The sequence below is a fragment of the Nycticebus coucang genome, chromosome 21, assembly GCF_027406575.1.
Source record: "Nycticebus coucang isolate mNycCou1 chromosome 21, mNycCou1.pri, whole genome shotgun sequence".
NCBI lineage: Eukaryota > Metazoa > Chordata > Mammalia > Primates > Lorisidae > Nycticebus > Nycticebus coucang.
Genome location: NC_069800.1, coordinates 53,913,954 through 53,936,783, shown reverse-complemented (window position 1 = coordinate 53,936,783; position 22,830 = coordinate 53,913,954). Strand labels below are relative to the sequence as shown.

Here is a 22,830-nt window from a genome sequence, read left to right as displayed (position 1 = left end):
GTTCTCTAAGACCAAGGTTGAGGGAAGTAAGTAGAACCTGGAGCTAGAGCTGTCACCCTCTTGACACCACCAAGAGGAAGGTAGAAGAATCCATGCCCTCACCTCAGTTTCCCTTCTCACTGATTTCTTGCCAGGGGCCTTGTTGACTGTACCCAGCCCATGGCCAGAGGGTCAGGGTGTTTGTTGATAGCCCACCAGGCCAGATCCCTGGGGCAGAGCCAGACCATGGATCTGGAAGGCCAAAGGGGGTGATCACTTCGCATTTAGCCACAGGACACTCTGGGAAATGTTGAAAAATAAAATCAGGGCTCGGCACCTGTTGCTCAGTGGTTAGGACGCCAGCCGCATGGACCAGGGCTGGTGGGTTCAAACCCAGCCAGGGCCTGCTGGACAAAATGACAATAACAAAAAAACAGCTGGGCATTGTGGCAGGTGCCTGTAGTCCCAGATACTGGGAGGCTGAGGCAAGAGAATTATTTAAGCCTGAGAGTTTGAGGTTGCAGTGAGTTGTGAGGCCATGGCACTCTACCAGGGGCAACATAATGAGACTCTGTCTCAAAAATAAAATAAAATCAGGAAAAAGGGGGAGATAGATAATGGTGATCAACCTGGGGTCTCAGCCACAGCAGAGGTCAGGAGAAGGTCCCCAGCTACGTGCCCTCTAACCATAGGTGATATGGTTATGTAGACAGACACGGGTGAGGTCTGTACAAGGTCACATGGACACCGGAGGAAGGCACACTGCAGTCAGAAGCACAGGAAGTGCAAGAGTCCTGTGGCAGGAACAGGTTCGCCTGACACTTTGAGAAGGGCCACAGGACCTGGGAGGGAAGGGGAGCAAACGCAGCGGTCCAGGGCTGTGCGCAGGGTCTGGATTTGATCTGATTGTAAGGCTGGTGGAAGGTCTCTAACTGTTCTGAGCTGGTCAGGTCTGCCTGACTCACCTTCAAAGCCTCGCCCTGTCTGTGAAGAGCGGGTGGCCCAGGGACAAGAGTGAAGCAGGGAGACCAGCTGGTGGCTGCGTGGTCAGGCAGGAGATGCTGGCAGCATTGAGCAAGGCTGGGCGCGACACAGGGAGAGACATGCATAGATCCTGGTTCTGTCTGAAGGTCAGCAGGGCTCATTCTTGGATTGCAAGTAGGCGGGGAAGGAAGGAGAATTGAGGTCGACTCCTGGGTTTTGGCTGAGCTATTGGCAAATGGTGGTGCCATTCACAGAGACAGGAGGAGGAGCCGGTGTCAGGCTTAGGGTAGACATTAAGCTGCTTTCCAAACATTCAGTGTAGTCCCTTCTAAAAAGCAAGAACAATACACCGGAAGCCCTGCCTGGATAAATAAATGTCCACTGCCAAGGGCAGCACATGGTAGAATTCAAAGTTAGAGGAATGTTGCTGGGTGGAGCTTCTCAGAGAGAAAATGGCCAATGACTACTGATCCCCATTCATTACTCCCGAGCCCCGCCCCTGCCACCGCCCGTCCCCCGTGAGTGGCCACATCAGAATTTTCTCCCAGAAGCTTCTGGAGCTAGGGTCTGAAAAGCAAAGGGGAAAAGGGTCTGTCTGGCCGCTTGATGTGTATTCCTGGGATCCCAGTAGGGTCTCCCTGACATCCACCTAATTGATTTGGGGGCCAGGAACCAATTTTCAGCCTTGGCTTTTTTTAGCTGAAACCAGCAATAACCTTTGACTTTGTTTTGATATTCAAGAGTCAGGAATGGTTCGCCTTTGCACCACTGGGAGGAAACCTATCTGAGAAGCGGGTCCCCGGAATCCCATGTGATTATTCTGGATTGAGTTACAGGCACAGCAAGAGTTGCCACTAGCAGCACTCAGCATGTTAGGGTCCCCTCTGTCCAGATGTGGCTGCTGATTATAGTTGTTTGTCCCCCAGGCTTTCTCTCACCCCGCTGCTGGGGACAGAGCTATCCTGGGGCAGTCGGTCAGGTCTGATAGGGCCCAGCTGCCGTTAAACAAGTGTCAGTGTGGACACAGCAGGCAGCTCACAAGCTGATCCTGTGGCACTGAAGACTTTCCAGGGCCACTCATGGACTAGATGAGGACTTCTGAGTAAATTCCAGCATGGTGGGTGGATACCAGTCGGGACACAGGTGCTTCCCACCTGTGGCCTGAGCCATGGCCCTTTACCCCCTGCCTGTCCAAGTACCTGTACCCAGTCCCACAGCCTCCCTTCCTCACTGACTCTCTGGACCACCAGCAGAGTGTTGTCTTTGCAATTTGTTGATCTGATGCCTTCACCTGGAACAGAATCAGGGCTAGACAGGTATTGCAGAGGGGGAGTGGGTAAGGCAGGAGCCCTGGCGAACTCGAGCAGGCTTCCCAAAGGGGCCCTTGCTGCTCAGGTCCACCTGACCCTGGGCCCATGGAGGCCAGATCTTTGAATTTTTCCAGCAAAGTTAGAAAGCTGAATTAAAAACAAGCAAGCAGGCTCAGCACTCATAGCACAGTGGTTATGGCACCAGCCACATACACCAAGGCTGGTGGGTTCAAACCCAGCTCAGGCCAGCTAAACAACAATGACAACGATAATAGAAAAAATAGCCAAGCATTGTGGCGGATGCCTGTAGTCCCAGCTACATGGGAGGCTGAGTCAAAAGAATCACTTAAGCCCAAGAGTTTGAGGTTGCTGTGAGCTGTGATGCCACGGCACTCTACCAAGGGTGACAAAGTGAGACTGTCTCAAAAAAAAGCAAGTAATTCATTCAACTTACTGATACTTCCAAGCAGACCTATATCAAACATGAATGCAGACAGGATTTAGTCCAGAGAGGATCCGTTTCCAAACTCTGTGTTAGACTATATGTGGGAGCTAAATCATTGAAATGTGTAAAAGCTAACATGTATTAAGTGCTTTCTGTATGCCAAGCAGTGACCTAACAACTGTATGTATATTTTTCTCAATTAACATTCAGAACAACCCTGGGCAGGAGGCCTATCATGCTCCCTGCTCAGTAGACCAGGGTGCTGACATCGTTATGAGGGTTAAGTCACGTGGTCAATAGGATTTGGACTCAGGCCTTCTGCCTCTAGCGTCCTTCCCATCCTACTGCGTTTGGTAACATAGAGCATTGTCCTTGAGTTTCTTAGTCAAAAAAAAAAAAAAAAAAAAAAGCTGGGCGTGTTGGCTCCCTCCTGTAATCCCAGCACTTTGGGACATGGAGGCATGTAGATTGCCTGAGCTCAGGAGTTCCAGACCAGCCTGAGCAACAGCGAGATCCTGTCTCTGCTAAAAATAGAAAAACTAGCTGGGTGTTGTGGCAGGTGCCTGTAGTCCCGACTACCTGGGAGGCTAAGGTAGGAGGATCTCTTGAGCCCAGGAGTTTGAGGTTGCTGTGAGCTGTGAGGCCACAGCATTCTACCTAGAACAACAAGAGTGAGACTTTGTCTCCAAAAAAAAAACCAAACAAAAAAACCCTTTTACTAAAGTTATCTATGAGCTGTAATTTTACCAAAAAAACTGAAGCCCAAAGCCGTTGATTTAAGACAGCTCACACTTCATTCTCGGGTCTCAATCCCAAAGTCTACAGAAGAGAAAAGGCCTGGTTGTTCAGTGTAGAACCAAAGTGCGTATGTGTGTGTCTGGTACACACCCACAGCCACATTCAGAAGCTGAGCCCTTTTGACATACAAAGTTAAACAACAGAGGAATCGCTCAGGAAGGATGGGGCTGGAGAGGGCGTTTCATGCCACTTCCATCTTCAGCCTCCCCCCATGACAGTGGCCCCAAGCTCCTGCTGTTCAATGGAAGAGGACAAAGCACAGTCCAGGAACCCGCAGGCGCAGGTACAAGGACAGTGTGGCAGGTGACATGTGGCCGAAGCAGAAAGTGTTTCTGGGCCATGTCCCTTCTTCCCCTTAAATGCCAGGGCCTGCACCAGCTAGGGTGGCAGACAGGCCTATAGGCTTATTCAGGGAGGCCAGGTATAAAATCCTGCTTTCCTCCCATTTTTCTAGAAACCTCTGGCCCTCTTAGTTCCATTTCTTTTTTTTTTTTTTAATTTATTGTTGGGGATTCATCGAGGGTACAAGAAATCAGGTTACGCTGATTGCATTTGTTAGGTAAAGACCCTCTTACAATCATGTCTTACCCCCAAAAGGTGTGGCACACACCAAGACCCCACCCCCTCGCTCCTTCTCCCTCTCTCTGCTCTTCCTTTCTTAGATCCATTTCTTTTTTTTTTGCAGTTTTTGTCCGGGGCCAGGTTTGAACCCACCACCTCCAGCATATGGGGCCGATGCCCTGCTCCTTTGAGCCACAGATGTTGCCCACTCAGTTCTATTTCTAATGGAGATGTGGCTCCAAGATATATCCCACCTCCTTCTTAACTCCACAGTAGAGAAACAGCAGCATGTAGAGCTGATAAATGACCAGGGACGCCTACTTGAGTAATGAGGCTCACCGTGGGGTCCACAGTGACCCAGAGAGCCCAGGCCCCTTCCATAAGGGTGGCTGCGTTCCAGTGCTAGCCTCGTCCCAGCACAGGCTAATCACGCCAGATGGGAACGTGTGTCATTGTAGACAGATTTCCTGATTATTTGTGTCAGGAAAAGCCAGAAATAGACATTTTTTAGGAAAATCCAGGGCCAACTTCTCCATTAGGCCCAGTAGGTACGGGGCCAGGGACCCACAATACTTTTAAGGGCCCATGAAAATGTCTTAAGTCCTTTTAAAAATCAAAAGAAAAAATAAACTTTAAGCTCGAAGAAAATGTTTTGCTATAGAATATTAATACGCTCATCTCTGTGCCAACATAGCCATGAAGTCTAATTTTTAATATTTTTTATAGAGGAAGGGGCCTGTGAAAGTAAAGACACCAAGTGCCCATAAAAGTTATAACACAGCACCAGGAAAAAAAGTCCTCTTTTTTAAAATATGGGCAAGTAATTGCATTCTTTATGTAGTGGAAAGACATAACTAAACACTTCTGTGGGCAGGTCTAGCCTGTGGGCCTTCTGATTGCGACGTCTGTTTAGTATTCAAAAGCACCCACAGTCTGCGGGGGTGGGGGGGGTCCTTGCCCACAGGCCTTCACTAGAACATTCCGTGCTATATTATCTGTTCCCCAGATACAAGGCATAGGTGAGAAGGCCACAAGCCTTCTGTTTCTAGTCGTTTCTCCTTTCTTCCCACACCTCCAAAATATTTAAAATCACATGAGCAAAACTGTCTTACTTTGAAATATACAAATAATTCAAAGCACAGATAGCCCTTTACTACCCACCCCACCTACACCACTCACCCCGGAGGCACCATCTGCAGCTTGTGTGTCCCCTGAGGCCATTTTCTCTTCATTGACTCACACAAAAGTGCCAAGAAGAGGAGTAAAAAGCGAGAAGGAAGGGGGCAGAGTGGTTCTAGTTGTTCTGTGCGGTTCAACACAGTCCGGAGAAAACCCCACTGCGGAGGCAATATTTGCAGAGACCTGAATGCAATGAGGGATTGAGTCTATGGCAGGGGAGCAGCACGTGCAAAGGTCCTGAGACAGGTTCAGGCATGGTATGCTTGGGGAACAGCCAGGAACTCAACATGGCTGGAGCTGAGAGAGCAAGGTAGGAACTGTGCTTGGGGAGAGTGAACGTCCGGCTCTCTCAGGGCCCTGGTGGGCCAGATGGAAGACTGTAGCTTTCACTCTAAGCAAGACAGGATGATACTGAAAGAGTTCAAGCAAAGGAATCTGATGATTTGACTTAACATTTTCAAAGGAGAGCTTCAGCCACCAAGTAGAGAACAACATAGGGGAAAAGAATATGCTGAAGACAAGCAACTGGTTAGATACAGATTTAAGTCAAAGAAGGTCCTGGGTTTACTGACTCCAGTTTTATTTTTCTTCCATCCAAGTCTTCCTCCCATTACTTTCCCAGGGTCAGGGTTCGGGGGGGGGGCTGCCTTCATAGATTCTGATTATTTACCCAGCATTTTTTTTTTACTTTTTGTCCATTTTAATTTCTTCTTTGGTGAATTGCCTATTCACAGTCTTTGTTTACCCAGCATTTTAAGGAAACAGACATAAGGAGGCATCATCTCATTTGTTATGAATCAAAACCACCCAAGTCGGGGGCTCTACAGCCCCGAGTTTATCTTGGAGGAGGACAGGTGCATCGGGACAGAAAGCAGATATAAACCATCTAAGCCTTGGGAATGGCAAAAAAGGAAAAGAAAAAAATTGGTCATATTTTAAATCTAGAAAGTCCTTGGCACCTGCTAAGTCCCTGTAGGTAGCAGTTGCTTTGACTCAGACCTTTAGAAGAGCAAATTAATTCAGCATTTTCCAAAGTGCATTTCCCGTGACACTGGGAATGCAGGAGGGGGTCTTCTGTGGCAGGTCAGCAAATATTGTTTTTGTCACTTATGGACTTTACTGTGCACCAGAACATAGGTGACTCACACATTAAATCTATAATCCCACATAGTCACCTGGATTGAGATTAAACAGCTTTTAAAAATGCACTTTAAAGAAAACATCAAGTAACCGCATAGGTGGCCCAGTGAGAGGCCCCCAGAGCATGAATGGGCGGGCAGCTGAGTGTCATGGGGGAAACACGGTGTCCTGGCAGTCCTGTCGCTGGGGCTCTGGAATGTAAGTCCCATCAGTCAGGGGAGGGGGGGACCTCCCCAGCCCATCAGCGTCACAGACAGAGGTGTCAGGGTGATCTCAACCCCAGCCCAGCACAGTGGGGAGATTTGGTCATGGAAAGAAACCAGGTCTGTTTTTGTCTGCAAGGGCCCAGATTTATGTTGGACGAGATACGCTTTGCTTGGCTGGCCCACCTTCACATACAGTATTGAAAACCAGCCTTTTTATTTCTGTGTGGCCACGTCTTCCAGGTCCTCCCTCCCATCCGAGCTGTCTGCCTGCATTAGGGCATGGGCTGGGCAAGGGGATTAAGTCATATGTTTTTGCCTTGGAAGACGGAGGTTTAGAGAGCCTCCTCACCATGGCAGTTTTAATAAAGCAGGTTACTGTCCCCAGGGGAGGCTGACCAGGGAGCTGCTTATGCACAGGCACTGCTGTCATTCCAGGCCTCTGTTCTGTCGGACTTTGATAGCGGATTGACACAGCTCACCTTCAGCTGGCCTGTCCAGGAAGGGCACGTGCACGGGCCTTCACACACAGGCTGCACCCGACAGGTGCAGGATCGGTGAGGATCGGGGGAGACCGACGTACTGTTTGAGCCTTTTAAAAATAAGAAGCAGTTCGCTTTTTGCCAGTGCAGCGTCCAGGGCTTCCAACTGGCGGCCAGCTTTTGTCCTTTCTGCGGTCTCTGGAGACCAAGAAAGGCTGAGTTCTCACTACCTGCTGCTTCGTCCTTTCACCTCAGTGTGTGTGAATGGGCTGGGGGGGATATGGCAGAGGGTGGATCATACCTGGAGCCCCCTGGATTCTGCCTTCAGGCCGAGAGCACCTGCTGTGTGCCAGGCACAGGGCTAGGCTTTGGACTGGAGCTGTGAAGCCCGGAGACAACAAACAGGATAAATAGATAAATGGGTAACCATATACAGCATGTCAGATGATAAGTACAGAGTTGCAAATGTCAAATAAGGAAGGGGATATGAATTACTGGCGGCAGGGAAGTAAAACTTCGGCTGTGGGGGCCAGCGCGGGCTGCACCGGGAAGGGAATTTTCAAATACAGACAAGAAGGGATGAGGGCACTGGCTGTGCCCTGTGAGGAAAGGTGTTCTGGGCAGAAGGAACAGCATGGCAGTGGGACCATGCCTGGCAAGTCTGAGGACAGAGAGTGGGCAGGGAGGGGACAGGGTCCCACAGCATCCTGTGGACAAACAACCAGAAGGACTTGGGCTTCTCCGGGTGAGTGGGAGCCACAGAGTGTCCAGGAGAGGAAAGAGGCTGGCTGGACCCAGGGAATAAATGGTCCGAGTCCATTCAGAAAGCAAAGACCTAATTTTGAGAAGAGAAGGTGATGGCCTGGCCCATGGAGGAGGTGACAGGGTTCAACCCAGGATGAGAAAACAACAGGCTTTGCTGATGGGTTAGATACGGGAACCGAGAGAGAGGAGCAAGGAACTGCCAAGATGATTGCCTAAGTAACCAGAGAAATGGGGAAGGGCTTTGGGGAAGCGACCTCAGGAACTCAAGGTGCCAGGTGACGTCACTAGCTGGACAGTTCCAAGCCAGCGATTGCCAAATTCCACCTGTTCCCTCAACTTTTCCCCCAGTTCCACCATATATAGGTACGACAGGATTACTATTTGCTTTTTTAAAATCAACTGTAATTGTTTTTCTTAAAAGAACAGGATTTCCACTAACCTAAGGGAGACACTGACCCCAAGTAGAAGGAAGCTAGACCATGCAGTTAAAGCTGACCCACTGCCTGCCGCCACCTGCCTGGAGCTCAGAGTGGGTGACAGGTCATCACCTGGGGATGTGACACTCTCTCCTCAAGTTTATCAGAAGACATGAAAGGGACTGGCATCCCTGGCATTTGGTGATGTAACCCTGTGCTGATAACGTCACCTTTGGGTCACCAAGGGACAGTTAGGAGCCTGACTGAAGAAGCCAAGAGTCAACCAACGGCATAGGGACCTCTACACACTACCTAAGGACACTGTCACCATGTGGAACATTTCATGAACATGAAACTCAGCACCCCGCCTCTGCCATTGGACAAGTCCAAGTCTGAGTCCTCACAGAGCCCCTTCTCAGCTCTGCAGCCCTGATCAGTCATTCAACTCCCCAAACTCAGTCCCATCTTCTGCGTATCATGAGCCTAGCGATACACATTCAGCCAGTGGCAGTCACCACTGTTATTACAACAATTATCACTGACATATAACACTTTCCTCTACCTCAGGAATAAGAAAGAGCCATCTCAACTACTTAGATGAGGGGCCAGGCAGGTAATGTGAGTGAGGGAAGTTGGTATAAGACTGCAGGGAGCACTGGGGAGTGTGGCAAACTAGAGATCACATACCCTGTTTAAACACCATTTAAAAAGTCAAATTTTTTCGATCCATTGTACAAAATACGCACGCACACACACACCAGTATGGGCACAAATCAGTTTGGGCCCCTGAATTGAATGCAAACCCAATAGTGTATTTTATTTGTTAATTTAACAAGTATTTGCTAAGTACCTATTATGTGCCAGAGTTAGGAAAACAAGAATGAACATAGAAGGCTGAATCCCTGCCCTCATGGGTCTGTTCCAGGCAACATGCAAATGGGTAAAATTGAAATGAGTTTGATGTCTGCGGAAGGTAACTGCCAACTCCCGGTGGACAGAAGGGCAGCAGGATGCAGAGGGCGGGATGTTGGTGGACGGCAGTACCAGGGAAGGCCTCTCTAGGAAGGTGTCATCTGACCATGAACTAAAGGAGCCAAAGGGGAGTTATGTGATCTGATGAATGAGAGTGTCCCAAGTCGGGGGTGAGGGGGGATGGCTAAGACAGAGGCCAGGAAGTGGCATTGTGGCCAGTGCTTAATCCTGGCACCTCAAGGGCACAACCTTGATGTCTTGACTGGTGCTAAAACTTCAAGGTAAAGGGAGCTGACTGGCAAGCAGAAGGCCTGCCTGGGATCCCAAGGGCCCAGTTTTCCTGGAATGACTGGTGAGACCCCTAGGGCTCTGACAGACACTGGGACTGCTGGAACCATACCAGACTCACTTCACAGGTTCAGCTGAATCAGTGCCAGCTGGTCAAAGGAGGCCTCACAGAGCCCACTTCCTCCAGCCCCTCTAGAGGAAGACTTCACACCTGGTGGAAACCCTATAATTACCTACCAGTTACAGCTGGGACATCTGGGGATGTCTTGGGAGGTATGTGGCCTCAATGACAGATGTTCTGGCAGCTCTGGGGCCTGAGAATTCCTGTTCAGTTCATAACACAAAACCGGTTCTTTCTTCTACCTGCCACAGGTGACCTTGGCCAGGAGGCTCAGGAAACCCACCTGGTTCCAGGGGAGTCCCTTATAAAACCTCCTCAATGCTGGGCTCCTAAGGGCAGGTTCCATTTCCTTCAGCCATTCAGCAGGTTTTTACAAAGTACCCACTATATACCCCTCTGAGGGAGCAGCCCCTGTGTCACCCATAACTGTCAATCCAGACAAGAGGCAGTTCATCAACATGAAAACTAGTAAAGGAGATCACTTCAGGAGATAAGTGGCATGGTAGGAGGTGACTTGGTGGCATGCCCTCAGATGGGAAGATCAGCCAGCAGATCCAGATGATGGGCTTTGCCAGTCAAAGCAAAGTCTCAGGAAGAGAATCCCAGCCAGAGGCAATAGCAAGTGCAAAGATCCTGGGGCAGGAATGAACTTGGCACATTTGGGAAACAATGAGACGGCCAATGTAGGCAAACCCATGTGAGCAAGATGAGCTGGAAGGAATAAGGGCAGTGAGTGGGGAAGGTCATGATGGGCATGTAAGCCCCAGAAAGGACTTTAGGTTTTATTCTGAATGCAATCGGAAACTTCTGAATGATTTTAAGCATTGGAGAGATATGATCTTTGTTTGCCTCCGGGAAGCTCTACCTGTTTCCCCCCTACTTAACAGAAAGATAGGATGAAAGGGCCACGTAAATCTCTTCCCTCTTGCCCTTAGGGACAGGAGGCTGAGGGGCGTCCAATGACGAGTTATTTTGGCTCTCTGGGGGTTGCGTAGTGATTGGGATCACATTTCTCCAGCAAGAACCTCAATGCCTGGTAGACGCTGTATTGGTTTCATGCTGCTGTCCTGACAAATGACCACAAACTGGGTGGCTTAAACTGAGAAATTTGAGGCCAGGCATGGTGGCTCATACTTGTCATTGTAGCACTCTGGGAGGCCGAGGCAGGTGGATTGCCTGAGCTTAGGAGTTTGAGACCAGCCTCATCAGGAGCAAGATCCCGGCTCTAAATATAGACGGGCATTGTGGTGAGTACGTGTAGTCTCAGCTACTAGGGAGGCTGAGGTAAGAGGATTACTTGAGCCTAAAAGTTGAAGGTTGCTGTGAGCTATGATGATGCCACAGCATGCTACACAGGGCGACAGAACAAGACTCTGTCTTAAAAAAAAAACCTACTGAAATTTATTCTCCTGGCTTTGGAGACTGGAAGTTCAAAATCAAAGTGTCAGTGGGCTGTGCTTCATTCAAAGCTCTAGAGGAGAATCCTTCCTGTCCTCTGCTGGCTCCAGGGGGCTTCAAGGGTTCACTGAAGACACATCACTCCAGTCCCTGCCTCCACCTCCATGTGGCTGTCCCCACTGTGTCTGTCTTCTCCCCTTCTGTCTCCTATATAGACACTTGTCACTGGGTTTAGAGCCTACCCGGGTAATCCAGGATGATCTTACTTCAAGATCCTTAATTATGTCTGTAAAGACTCTCTTTCCAAGTAAGTTCACATTCACAGGTTCCAAAAGTCAGGACATGTTCCTATCTTGAGGGGAAGGCACCATTCAACCCCCTACAAACTGTAAGCATAGAAGGAAAAGGGAAAAATCTGAGGAAGTGAGAAGGGATTTCCATGGTGCATAATGGCTTATCCACTCTTCACACATTTTTTGAGTACCTACTGTGTGTCACACATTATGGCAGTCAGCTTTGAATGAGGTATGTGGCCTTGGCAGGCCTGGACCACGGCCTGCACACTGTCTGGCTCCACTGGCATTTGTGTCCCTCCATCCTCAGTTCCTTCCTCTGCTTCCAGCTTCCTTCAGAAACAAGCGTAGGCCTGAAGGCAACCAGGCTCCCCGGTGCAGGTAATTCAGTCTTAACAACGCGCTGCAGGTGTGCTCAAGAGAACCAGGAGCCAGAGTTATCCTAGAGGCCCCTAGGAGGGTGCTATGGTGCAGGGGTCCTCAAACTGCAGCCCGCGGGCCACATGAGGCGGTGTGATTGTATTTGTTCCCATTTTGTTTTTTTATTTCAAAATAAGGTATGTAGAGTGTGCCTAGGAATTTGTTCATAGTTTTTCTTTTAACTAGTCCGGCCCTCCAACCGTGTGAGGAACAGTGAACTAGCCCCCTGTTTAAAAGTTTGAGGACCTGGGCGGCGCCTGTGGCTCAGTCAGTAAGGCACCGGCCCCATATATCGAGGGTGGCGGGTTCAAACCCGGCCCCGGCCAAACTGCAACCAAAAAATAGCTGGGCGTTGTGGCGGGCGCCTGTAGTCCCAGCTTCTCGGGAGGCTGAGGCAAGAGAATCGCTTAAGCCCAGGAGTTGGAGGTTGCTGTGAGCTGTGTGAGGCCACGGCCCTCTACCGAGGGCCATAAAGTGAGACTCTGTCTCTACAAAAAAATAAATAAAAGTTTGAGGACCTCTGGGGGGTGGAGAGTGGCTTCCACGCTGAAGACCAGCTGTGGACAACGGAGGTGAGAGTGGTTCACAGCTGATGGCAGAGCATTTCGGTGGGACGCACTCAGGGGCTGGCGTGACCAGATTTCAGCAAGAGTGAACAATTCTTGGTAAAGTTCCAAACAAAACAAAGTATAAGCTTCTCCCAGTTTACGTGGTGGTTGCTTAAAAAAAAAATCCGTGTGCATTAATTACCCTGCAAAAAAGACATTCTGTTTATATGTGACCCAGGGTAAGATTTAGGCAGAGATCGTTTGTGGGCAGGTTTTTACCTACGTGTTCAGTGAGAGGCGGGGCTGGGATTCTTCTGAGCGTGCAGGATCATCCCACACTGAGTGGCGGCCTCTGTCCCCACATGCCACCCGCGCCCCCTCCCCCACGGCTCCTCCCCGGGGTCTCCGGGTCTCAGCTCCCCCCTCCCCCCGGCTCCTCCCCGGTGTCCCCGGGCGTCCTGCCGGCTCTCACCTCCCCTCTCCCCCCGCGCTTGCAGGTTCCATGCAGGTGATGAACAAGACGCGGCGCATCCTGGAGCGGGGCGGGGCGCACTTCATCAACGCCTTCGTCACCACACCCATGTGCTGTCCGTCGCGCTCCTCCATCCTCACCGGCAAGTACGTCCACAACCACAACACCTACACCAACAACGAGAACTGCTCGTCGCCCTCCTGGCAGGCACAGCACGAGGGCCGCACCTTCGCCGTGTACCTCAACAGCACCGGCTACCGCACAGGTGAGGGCGCGGGCGGCAGGTGCGCGGGGCCGGCGTGCTCGCCCCAGAACTCTCCTCCGGGCGCGGCCTGTGTGTACCCAGGACGGTGCCGGATGGTACACAGCAGAAAGAACAACTTTCTTCTCGTGTCTATGTGTTTTAGGAAACTACAGGATATACCTAGAGTGGTGATACAAAGTGACCTTAACAAAAGAATTTGAGGTCCCAAAAAAGTGAGTCCGTTTAACATATGAGTTATAGTCAGGCCACAAAGTACCCGTGCATTAACTCTACACGGATTGTTACTAAAACCATCAGGGATGTTTTATTGACTTCAAATCATCAGCTTGGAAGAAGGATCCAGCTTAGGAATTAGTGGAGAGGAGCGGATGTGGGGGGATGTAGCCGCAGGGATTGGGGGGTGGTAACCAAGATGGCGCAGAGGTTGACTCCGTCATGGCCTTTTCTCCACACTGACTCTGGGAGCACCTTGACCTCCGGGGGCAGTGCTGCTGTGTCCCATCCCAGGTAGAGAGTGACCTGGGGGCTGCCTGCTTATCTTACAGGAGGGCCTTTGGTGGCTCCTGAAGGTTCACCTGCCAGGCTGGTTGCCTGAGGTAGAGATGCAATTAGTCCATTCCCTTATCTCCAGCACTATTGCAAAATCCTCCAGACTCAGTTCATTTTACTTGCTTTAATTAAAAAAAATAAATACTCCCCACCTTGAGTAAGGAGCCACAGCAGTTGTGAAATCAGATATTGTGGCTCCCATGTTGCAACCATGGGGAGTTGATCCAAGTGACAAGGGGGTTGTTTGGGGGGGAGTGACCCATGGGAGGGATGACGCCTCCTTTAGCTCAGTCCACAGCACTGAACCTGCAGCCCTTGAAGCTGGGCAGCTTCCTCTTGGACGCACAGTGTGGGCTGGCAAGGCCACCTTGGTGCGGATAGTAAGCCAGCGAGGTGTGTCTTCTTACAGAACCATCCCACTCCCAGAATCACCTAGAAAGTGGGTCCTGCTGAGAACTAGGAAGGCCTTGTTCCCATACTTCATCCCTATACATCATACCTACCAATTGCGCAGAAGCAGAACCTTGTTAGTTCCTGGGTCTCTGCAGAAAGCCACATGGGTCAGAAGTTATCATGGGCCACCACCCTAGATGTTTAGGGGGGCCTGCAGCAAAGCAATGGGTCTTTATCAAAGGGGGTATCTGCCATGGAGGTCGAGAAATTATAGCCATGTGTGTGCTCAGAATTGCCAACCTTCAAATGTTTTTAAATCTGAATTTTTAGCTGAAATCTCCTAATTTTAAAATGCAGGGTGGTAAAATATGTGGTAAATTTTTAATTCTCCCCCAAATTGAAGGTCAGTTTTCCTGCCGAGTCTTGAGCCGCGTTAAACCCTATTTCTTGAGGCCATCTAGGGAAGTTTGTTGAGTTAGATTGAAGTCTGGCTGTGTGTGTGAGAGACAGCGCTAAGATAGCCAGCTGCTTGTTACTCTCTCAATTAAAATTCCACGTTGCTTTGATGGCCCTGCTCTATGTTTTTGCTGAGAGATTCAGACTCTATTCCTCCTTATTTCCCATTGGTGAGAAACAAGTCACATGGGCACACATGGCTGCAAAGGAGCCTGGGAAAAGTAGTCTTATTCTGGGTGGTCATTTGCCCAGCTGAAATTATTTTACTCTAGGAGAAAAAAAATTAAAGTCTCAAAACCACCCTCACAGTTTTTAGACATTTGTGTTTGTGACAATCTTTTGACTCTAGGAGATCAGCCTGAACTGACACCAATGAGTGGACCAACATTTCCTAATAGTGCTTTCGATGTGTTTAGTTAGGTATTTTATCTTGAAAAACGAAACTACAAATTTTGATAATAACTCAGGTATAACTATATTATCAAAACCATGTTGTAGCTGATGGTATTTAACAGAGAGTAGACTCTAATTGTAACTAATGGGTTCATTCTTTAAGCAAATGAATTGATTAAGCAAGTGATGTGTCGGTTGAGAGGAGTGTAATCTGTTCAGTAAATTTAAATGGTAGCAGGAGATGATATCCTTTACTTCTCTAGGCTCATTTTTGCAAAAGTACTTGAGGATTTGATCAGTTTGTCCAAGGGCCTTTCCTAATCCTTCGGCATCTGAATCTTCCCATGTGAAATGCCATTACCTCATCGTCCTTGTCAATAGTCCCTTCCTAGACCAGGATATTATTTGTCAGTGGATTTGCATGTATTTTGAGCTGTCCTCAAGCATCACTTCAATGAATTTCACAAAACCACATCTTTTAAAAGATGTGCAGTTTCATTTTGTAATCATCTTGCTTGGTGTACTCCATGTTTGTCATAGAGATTGACGGAGGATGAAATGAGAGATGCGAAGTTGAAGCAGGATAAATACCAATTTGTTAATGGATATTTCCGTGTATGGCTTCTTATAACTGTGGGGACTTGATCTCAGTGGATAGACCGCATCCTTAGTTTTTACAAAGTGTATCATTTCAGCAGTTGAACTACCACTGCCCTGATGGTGCTCACTTGTATATGCATAAGTCAGAGGCGTACTGTGTTCTCCTAATGAGACACCTCTCAGCTCTTGGCAAAGTGGTTGAGAACATTAGCTTTGCTTTGGTTCAAATCCAGGCTCTGCCACCTCCTGGCATGAACTTGAACAGGTTTGTTAACTTTTGTATCCTGGTTACCTCATCTATGCGTGACAGTATCACTTAGCTTGTGATGATTAAATATGTTAGAACAGCGTCTGGTACATGGAGGCACTTACAGAATTTAATGACGACTCACCAAGTAGCACAGCATCACACAGCCCACCTCAGGCCAATGTTCTGATCAAAGTCACAATAAGTTGCACACAGGTAACAAAATGTAGCCGCATGGCCAGACACAGTGGCTCACACCTGTAATCCTAGCCCTCTGAGAGGCCCCGGCAGGCGAATTGCTTATGCTCAGGAGTTCAAGACCAGCCTGAGCAAGAATGAGATCCCATCTCTACTAAAAATAGAAAAACTTGCTGGGTGTTGAGGCAGGCACCTGTAGTCCCAGCTACTCGGGAGGTTAAGGCTCCGGACCACTTGAGCCCAGGAGTCTGAGGTTGCTGTGAGCTGGGCTGAGGCCACAGCACTGTAGCCTGGGAAGACTCTGTTTTAAAAAAAAAAAAAAATGTGTTAGCAGCACATGCTCAACCTCTCAGGCAGTCATCAAAATGCAAATAAAGCCAACAAAGCCCTATCACCTCTCATTCGTTACTAAGAGGTTTCATCACACCGACACAGGTGATGATGTGGGAAAAGGGAGTCACGGACACTAGCGGTGGGAATATGAATTGGCCCCTCCACTTTGAAGAATGATTGGCCAAAGTTGAAAATAGGCATCTCCTCTCATTTGGCAGTTCCACTCTGCATCAGCACATGTTCCATTCTGAGGCAGTGAAAGGTGAATTCTGCTTGAGCAAGTGAGTGTGCTTCCCAGCCACTCTGTTATTAACACATTCGATGCCCGAGGCTGGTAGATTGCCTTCAGCTCCGAGTGCCAGAAACCCCAACTCTAATGGTTTTGAATAAGCTGTGGAATTGTTTGCTCCTAAACTGAGGAGATATAGATGAGCTTTAGGTTGGGTGAGATCGCATGGTTTAAGGGAATGAGGACTTTTATCACAAGGCTCAAGGTATCAGAGTGGTGGCTGGTGCTTTCAGGGGCTCAAGGCCTTGTTCATGTCCAACGGGACCAAGAGCCCATCTTTTTCCAGAACCCTGATGTTGTGAGATTCTTCCTGATTGGACCAGCTTCAGTCACATGCCATTCCCGACAGTGACAATGCAGGGGAGAGGGCACTTGGAATGTGCCAGTCAGGTCCTGTTTCTAGAGCAGCAGGTAGAGTTCATTTCTTCAGCACCCAAGTCCCCAAACAGAAAGTAAAGGCTGTTGGGAGGGACAGGAGGAAAAGTGTACTGGAGTGGCAGTCACAGATTTTCAGGACACTGCCTTTGGAGGAAAAAAAACTTTCCCAGCCCTTTCCGGAGAATGAGGCAGGAATGCCTGTTTTTCCCTCATTCGGGTGATGCCTTTCTCATCCCATGTCGCCATCTGAGTCTGGCAGTTCTGAGGCTGTTTCCCAGCTCTGGCTTCTGCCGTCAGGTCCACACGTTGGTAGAGATGGTGGTGAGCCTTCTGCCCATCCCCCTCCTGTTCTGGAATGTGGTGACAAGGGTGAGTGGGGGACACACCCCTCATTTCCAGCCCAAGCTTGGCCAGGGCTCCCATTTGGAGCCTGTTTTCAGGTTTGGCCCTGAACACCCCAATTATTTTCACACAGACCTAGGAAGGGATATCAACTGAGGGCCTGAACTTGGCCACTAAGCTTGGGCAGCCACCCTCACCAGGAGCTGGGGGCAGGGGCCTCTGTCTGTTTACAACACCTGCCATGGCACGACACATAGGACATCCCACCACCGTCTCACGTGGGATGGCAGAAAGGCCTCTGCTGGGCATTTCAGCACGGCCGCCACTGATCCACTGCCTCATGTGAGGGCAGAGGCGTGTGCACGTCTGAGACTTGTCTTTTCCCTAAAGTGGTTTCAGGACCACAAGGACATGGGTGCTGCTGCTGAAGCTGCCCTCTGCTGTGATCTGTGTGGTAGTCTTGGCCCCTTTCTCCACCACTCTGTTTGATCCTCCCTGAGCCCCATCCACCTGTGTCCAGCTGCCTGCTGGACATCGCCCCGGCAGGTCTCCCTGGCATATCAAGCCCGAGTGTCCAGCATGACTTCCTGATCTTGTCCCCCCCTCCCCGGTGCCTCCAGTTTTCCAGTCACTCAGGCCAAACCCTTTGTGCCACTCCTGACTCTGCCTTTCCTTCAGTCTCCACATTAATCCATCAGCAACCTCAGCAGCTCTGCCATCAGCATTCCAGAACACCCGTCTGCCAGCGCCTCATCCTCACCACTGTCCCCACAGCCTTCACCGTGCCATTTGCTCCTTGGGTCTCCGCTGGCCACACTGTGGTCTGTTATGGACGCAGTGGTCAGCAGGATCCTCTCAGGACCCCCTTGAGACACTCTTCCTCCTCCATGCAGGAGAGGTCGAGGCCCCCACAACCCCCTTGGGGTCCCACTGACTCGCCCCTTCTGTCCGTCACCTCTTGGCCCTCCTGAGCCCCCACTCCTTTTCCCACCCACGGCCCGGCCCTCCTTCCTTCTCTAGAAACGTCTCCCCCAGCCGGGTGGTCGGCTTGCCCACGGTGCTTTGCCCCAGCACCACCACCTCAAGGAAGCCTTCCGTGACCAGCCGGCCCTCTTCATGCCCTCACCCCACTTCACTGTCCCTCGGAGCCTGGCGCCTTTTGTTTACTGCCCAACCTCCCAGTTGAGTCCTGGCTCCGCCCCCGCCCTCCCATCCCCCTTCCCTGGCCCTGGCCTGCTTTCCCATCTCTCTGGCCCTTCCCACCACAGGCTGTGCGCTCTGCCCATTTATCTTGATTGTCTTGCTTCTAAAATGCCAGCTCCATGGGAACAGGGGCTGTCCGTTCTGCTCCCTCCTGTATCTCTGTGCCTAGAAGAGGGCCTGCCCCATAGTAAGTGCCCAGTAAATCTTCGTAGGGTGAGTGGGCGAAGCCACATGTTATACTCAGGACCAGCAGCCCTCACCCGTCTTTTCTGTACCTCTCTCCGCTCCTCCTATTCCTTCCCTCCCACCCCCACTCCCACCTTCTCAGCCTCTCCTCCCTCTTCCTGGCCCCTCTGCACACACAGGAGGGAGGGCTGGGCCTCTTCCTGGCCCGGTGCAGCTGTCCCTGCCGCCACAATGGCAGCCTTCTCTCTGCTTGGCCCTCCTCCTGCTCTGCTCCTGCTGCCTTCCTCTCCCCTCGAGGGCACACGGACACACATCCACAGCTCCCTGCCTCCCTGGCCCAGCTGCCCCCCCAGCTGCCATCGCCTCTCTCCCCTCCCCCTCCCAGCAAAGCAGCTCCATTCACCCCATGGACGTCCACAGCCGGCATCAGGGGCCTTCCCCCCGGGAAGTCTGGGCATAGACAGGGATGGTGCAGCCCCTCGCAGGGCCCAGGCTGACCCAAGGCAGCCTCTGGAGGCACAGGTTTGCCTGGGCCATATACATCTTAAAGCCGAATTTCTTTAAACTCTGATTTAACAGTCACTCCCTTTCTCCCAAACCTTCAAGTTTCATCGCAACAAGTGCTTGTTTTGAGCAGGAAACCAGAGAATCAGACTCTGCTTTAAACTCCCTTGTAACCTTGAGCCGAGACTCTGGCTCCTCTGGGCTTCAGTTTCCCCGTCTGCACAGCAGTGTTGCAACATACACGTTTAAGTCACTGAGGCCCGTGACAGCACAGCACCCACAGACCCAGCAGGAGGTGTGCCCTGGGCCGTCAGAGGAAGTAGCCGCTGGGAGAGAGAGGAAGCGGGTGCGAGGCTGGTGGGGTAAGATTTCTGTTTGTATCCAGCAACACCCTCTCTGTCCCAGCCCCTCAGCTGGTGTGTTACTTTCCTGGGGCCACGGTGACCAAGTGCCACAAACTGGAAGGCTTTGGAGAAAAGGTTTTTCTCTCACAAGGTCAGAGGCCCCATATCAAGTGTCAGAAGGGCCGTGCTTCCTCTGAAGGTTCTGCGGGGAGTCCTTTGCTCTTGAGCCTCTGGATTTGCTGGCAGTCTTGGTGTTCCCTGCCTCGTGCCCACATCACCAGGGTCTGCCTCCACTTTCTGCCTGTGGGTCCCTCTCTCCACATGGCCTTTTCCCCCTCTGTGAATCTGTGTCCAAATTTCCCTCTCTTACAAGGATACCAGTGACTGGATTAGAGGCCCCCCCATCCAACATGATCTCATCATAACCTGATTTACAAAGACCTTATTTCCAACAAGGTCACGTTCACAGGTACCTGGGTAAAGACTTAAGCGTGTATTTGGGGGACTCAGCTCAGCCCACAACATCTGGGTTCTTTCCCAGGTTGACCTCCACGAAGGCTGCAGAGCCTTAGCATTAAACCAAAGCAACCTACCACCCCCTCCCACTTCACCCGGGGCGTGGTGCAGAGTGTGGCGCAACATGACCTCCCAGCCATTTCCCGTTTTCAATGGTAGTTTCGCTCGGAATCGCCAATGAATGTAGCATTAAAACAACTGTGGAGGTCAAAATAAAAGTGAAGGGAAGGGTGGCCATGGTGGGTGGATACCTCTACCCTACCTCCTGGGCCTCCAAGGCGTCTTCAGGGTCTGCGTGACTGTTTGCAGTCCTCTCCGGAGGGCTAGCTGCAACTCCTCGAACATTCTGGAAGGGGTCAGGCCAGCGCTCAGTACAGTTGCCACTGCCACAGGAAAGTATTTAAGTTAATTAAATCAAATTAACATTTCAGTTTCTCAGGTCTGCTAGCCACAAGTCAAGTATTCACTAGGCACATGTGGGTATCGTATTAGCACAGATGTAGAATCCTTCCATGGTGGCAAAAAGGTCTAACAGATAGCATGAGAACAGAGCCTAATTCAAGCAAAATATTTTGGGGGCAAGTAACGCAAACTTTCGGGAATAATATATAACAAACTTTCGAGAATATAATAACAACAGTAAAAACACGAGTTGTTATTACCGAGCTTTTGCAGGGCACACACTGCACCGAATGCTTTCCCCACTTTCATCTTACTCGACCTATGTCTCCGTCATTCTCCCTGTGTTTGTTCCCTCTCAGAGCCCCAGTACTTTGATCGGTCTTCTCGAACCTTCCTGATCTGTCCTATGTCTTGGGTCAGGGTCTCAGGATGCTGGGCAGCCACTCAGGGCTCTCCCAGGCCTGTGGACTCTCCCTCCGATCCCCAGTAAGCAGCTGCTCTGGCACACACAGCGAGCCCTTTGGGACCATCTGTGCCATCCCGGGGAGATGAACGTAGGAAGCGAAGGAGCTTCAGCAAATGAAGGGAAACCGGGCTCCTGGTGCATTAGTCCTTCCAAAGCCAAGGAGGGTCCTGCCCTTTGCATGCCCTTGTGAACCCTTTCTATTGGGGTTGGGGGTCAAACTAGAATTCGGGAGTCACCAAGCAGTTACCTGAAATAGAAGAGGCAGGCTGGGAAGGGAAGGGAGTCTGGTTTTCAAATGCAGACCATTAACTCTACCTTTTTTTTTTTGGAGAAAGAGTCTCACCCTGTTGCCCAGACTAGAGTGTCAGCGTCAGCCTAGCTCACGGCAACCTCAAATTCCTGGGCTCAAGTGATCCTTCTGCTTCAGCCTCCCAATAGCTGAGACCACAGGTGCCCACCACAACACCTGGCCAATTTTTCTATTTTTAGCAGACAGAGTCTTTCTTGCTCAAGCTGGGCTCAAGGGCTGAATCCCGGAGTGCTAGGATTACAAGTGTGAACCACCACACAACCCTAACCCTAACTATTAGATTTATTTTTAAAATAAATAACTAAAAACACCAATGAGGCTGGCCTACAGCAAACACTTATGGGATGGGTGCATCCCACAGGCCACAGGTCTGCAGATTTTCTTGTAACCTAGAGGTTCTCAAGGGAGCTGCTGCCCCCTAGGGGTTAAAGTCAGGGTTTCTGGTGCTAGAAGTTGGGAGGTGCAACTAGGATCTTGGGTGTCCCGCTCTACAGAGGACAGCCCATATGGCCCCACATTGCCTTGCATTTCACATTGCTCCTGAGTTTTCTACCAGATCATCTATATGGGTGGATTATTTCATTTTTATCATCTAAGCCTTGAACCTAAGTCTATTGTATATACAAATAATGAAATGGTTTCTGCACAGTTTTAATACTCCCTGAATTTCCCAGGAATGTACCTGATAAGAAAATGGAGAGGGGTGGCGCCTGTGGCTCAGTGGGTAGGGCGCCGGCCCCATATACCGAGGGTGGCGGGTTCAAACCCGGCCCCGGCCAAACTGCAACCAAAAAATAGCCAGGCGTTGTGGCGGGCGCCTGTAGTCCCAGCTACTCGGGATTCTCTTAAGCAAGAGAATCGCTTAAGCCCAGAAGTTGGAGGTTGCTGTGAGCTGTGTGACGCCATGGCACTCTACAGAGGGCAATAAAGTGAAACTCTGTCTCTACAAAAAAAAAAAAAAAGACTGTCTGAATTAAAAAAAAAAAAAAAAAAAAAAACAGAGAGACTATCATACTTGAATGGAAAACTTTTCCTGGAGTTATTCCTTATTTCTGAAAGCCCCATCCCTGATGACAGTGCCACCCAGAGTATTTGAATTGCAAATGTCACCCTCTCACTCACCCAGCTGCATTCGTAACTGTCACACTCCCCGTGAATCTGTGTCCAGGTGCAGGCATCTGACTGCTCCATTGATGGATGTGCTGGAGAAATTCATATTGAAATTTTTATTATAAATTGCTTTCCTTTTTTTTTATTTTCTTGTAGATTTCAGTTAAAGCATTAGATTGATTTTTTTTTTTTTTTAGAAGTGATGTGCATAGTCTAGCTTTTGTGTTTTAGAGGGGGGGTTGTTTGTTTGTTTGTTTAGAGACAGAGTCTCATTTTGTCTCCCTCGGTAGAGTGCTGTGGCGTCACAGCTCACAGCAACCTCCAGCTCTTGGGCTTAGGCAATTCTCTTGCCTCAGCCTCCTGAGCAGATGGGACCATAGGCACCCACCACAATGCCCAGCTATTTTTTGTTGCAGTTTGGCGGGGCCAGGTTTGAACCTGCCACCCTCAGTATATGGGCCAGCAACTCACTGAGCCACAGGCGCTGCCCTGCATAAGTAGCTTTTATTACCTATAAATTTCCTATCAGAAAAATAAACCAGCTTTATAGAATATCTGTCATAGCAATGGGA

General features: G+C 50.0%; 1 protein-coding gene across 4 annotated transcripts in view; it reads left to right on the top strand.

Moving 5' to 3' along the window:
• The window catches only part of SULF2 (sulfatase 2), a 111,699-nt gene that overhangs the window by 34,821 nt on the left and 54,048 nt on the right, over positions 1–22,830 (top strand). For all 4 annotated transcript variants that reach the window (XM_053574367.1, XM_053574366.1, XM_053574365.1 and 1 more), the window contains exon 3: positions 12,800–13,039. In XM_053574367.1, coding sequence (XP_053430342.1) covers positions 12,800–13,039 — 240 coding nt within the window. The remainder of the gene's footprint in view (positions 1–12,799; positions 13,040–22,830) is intronic.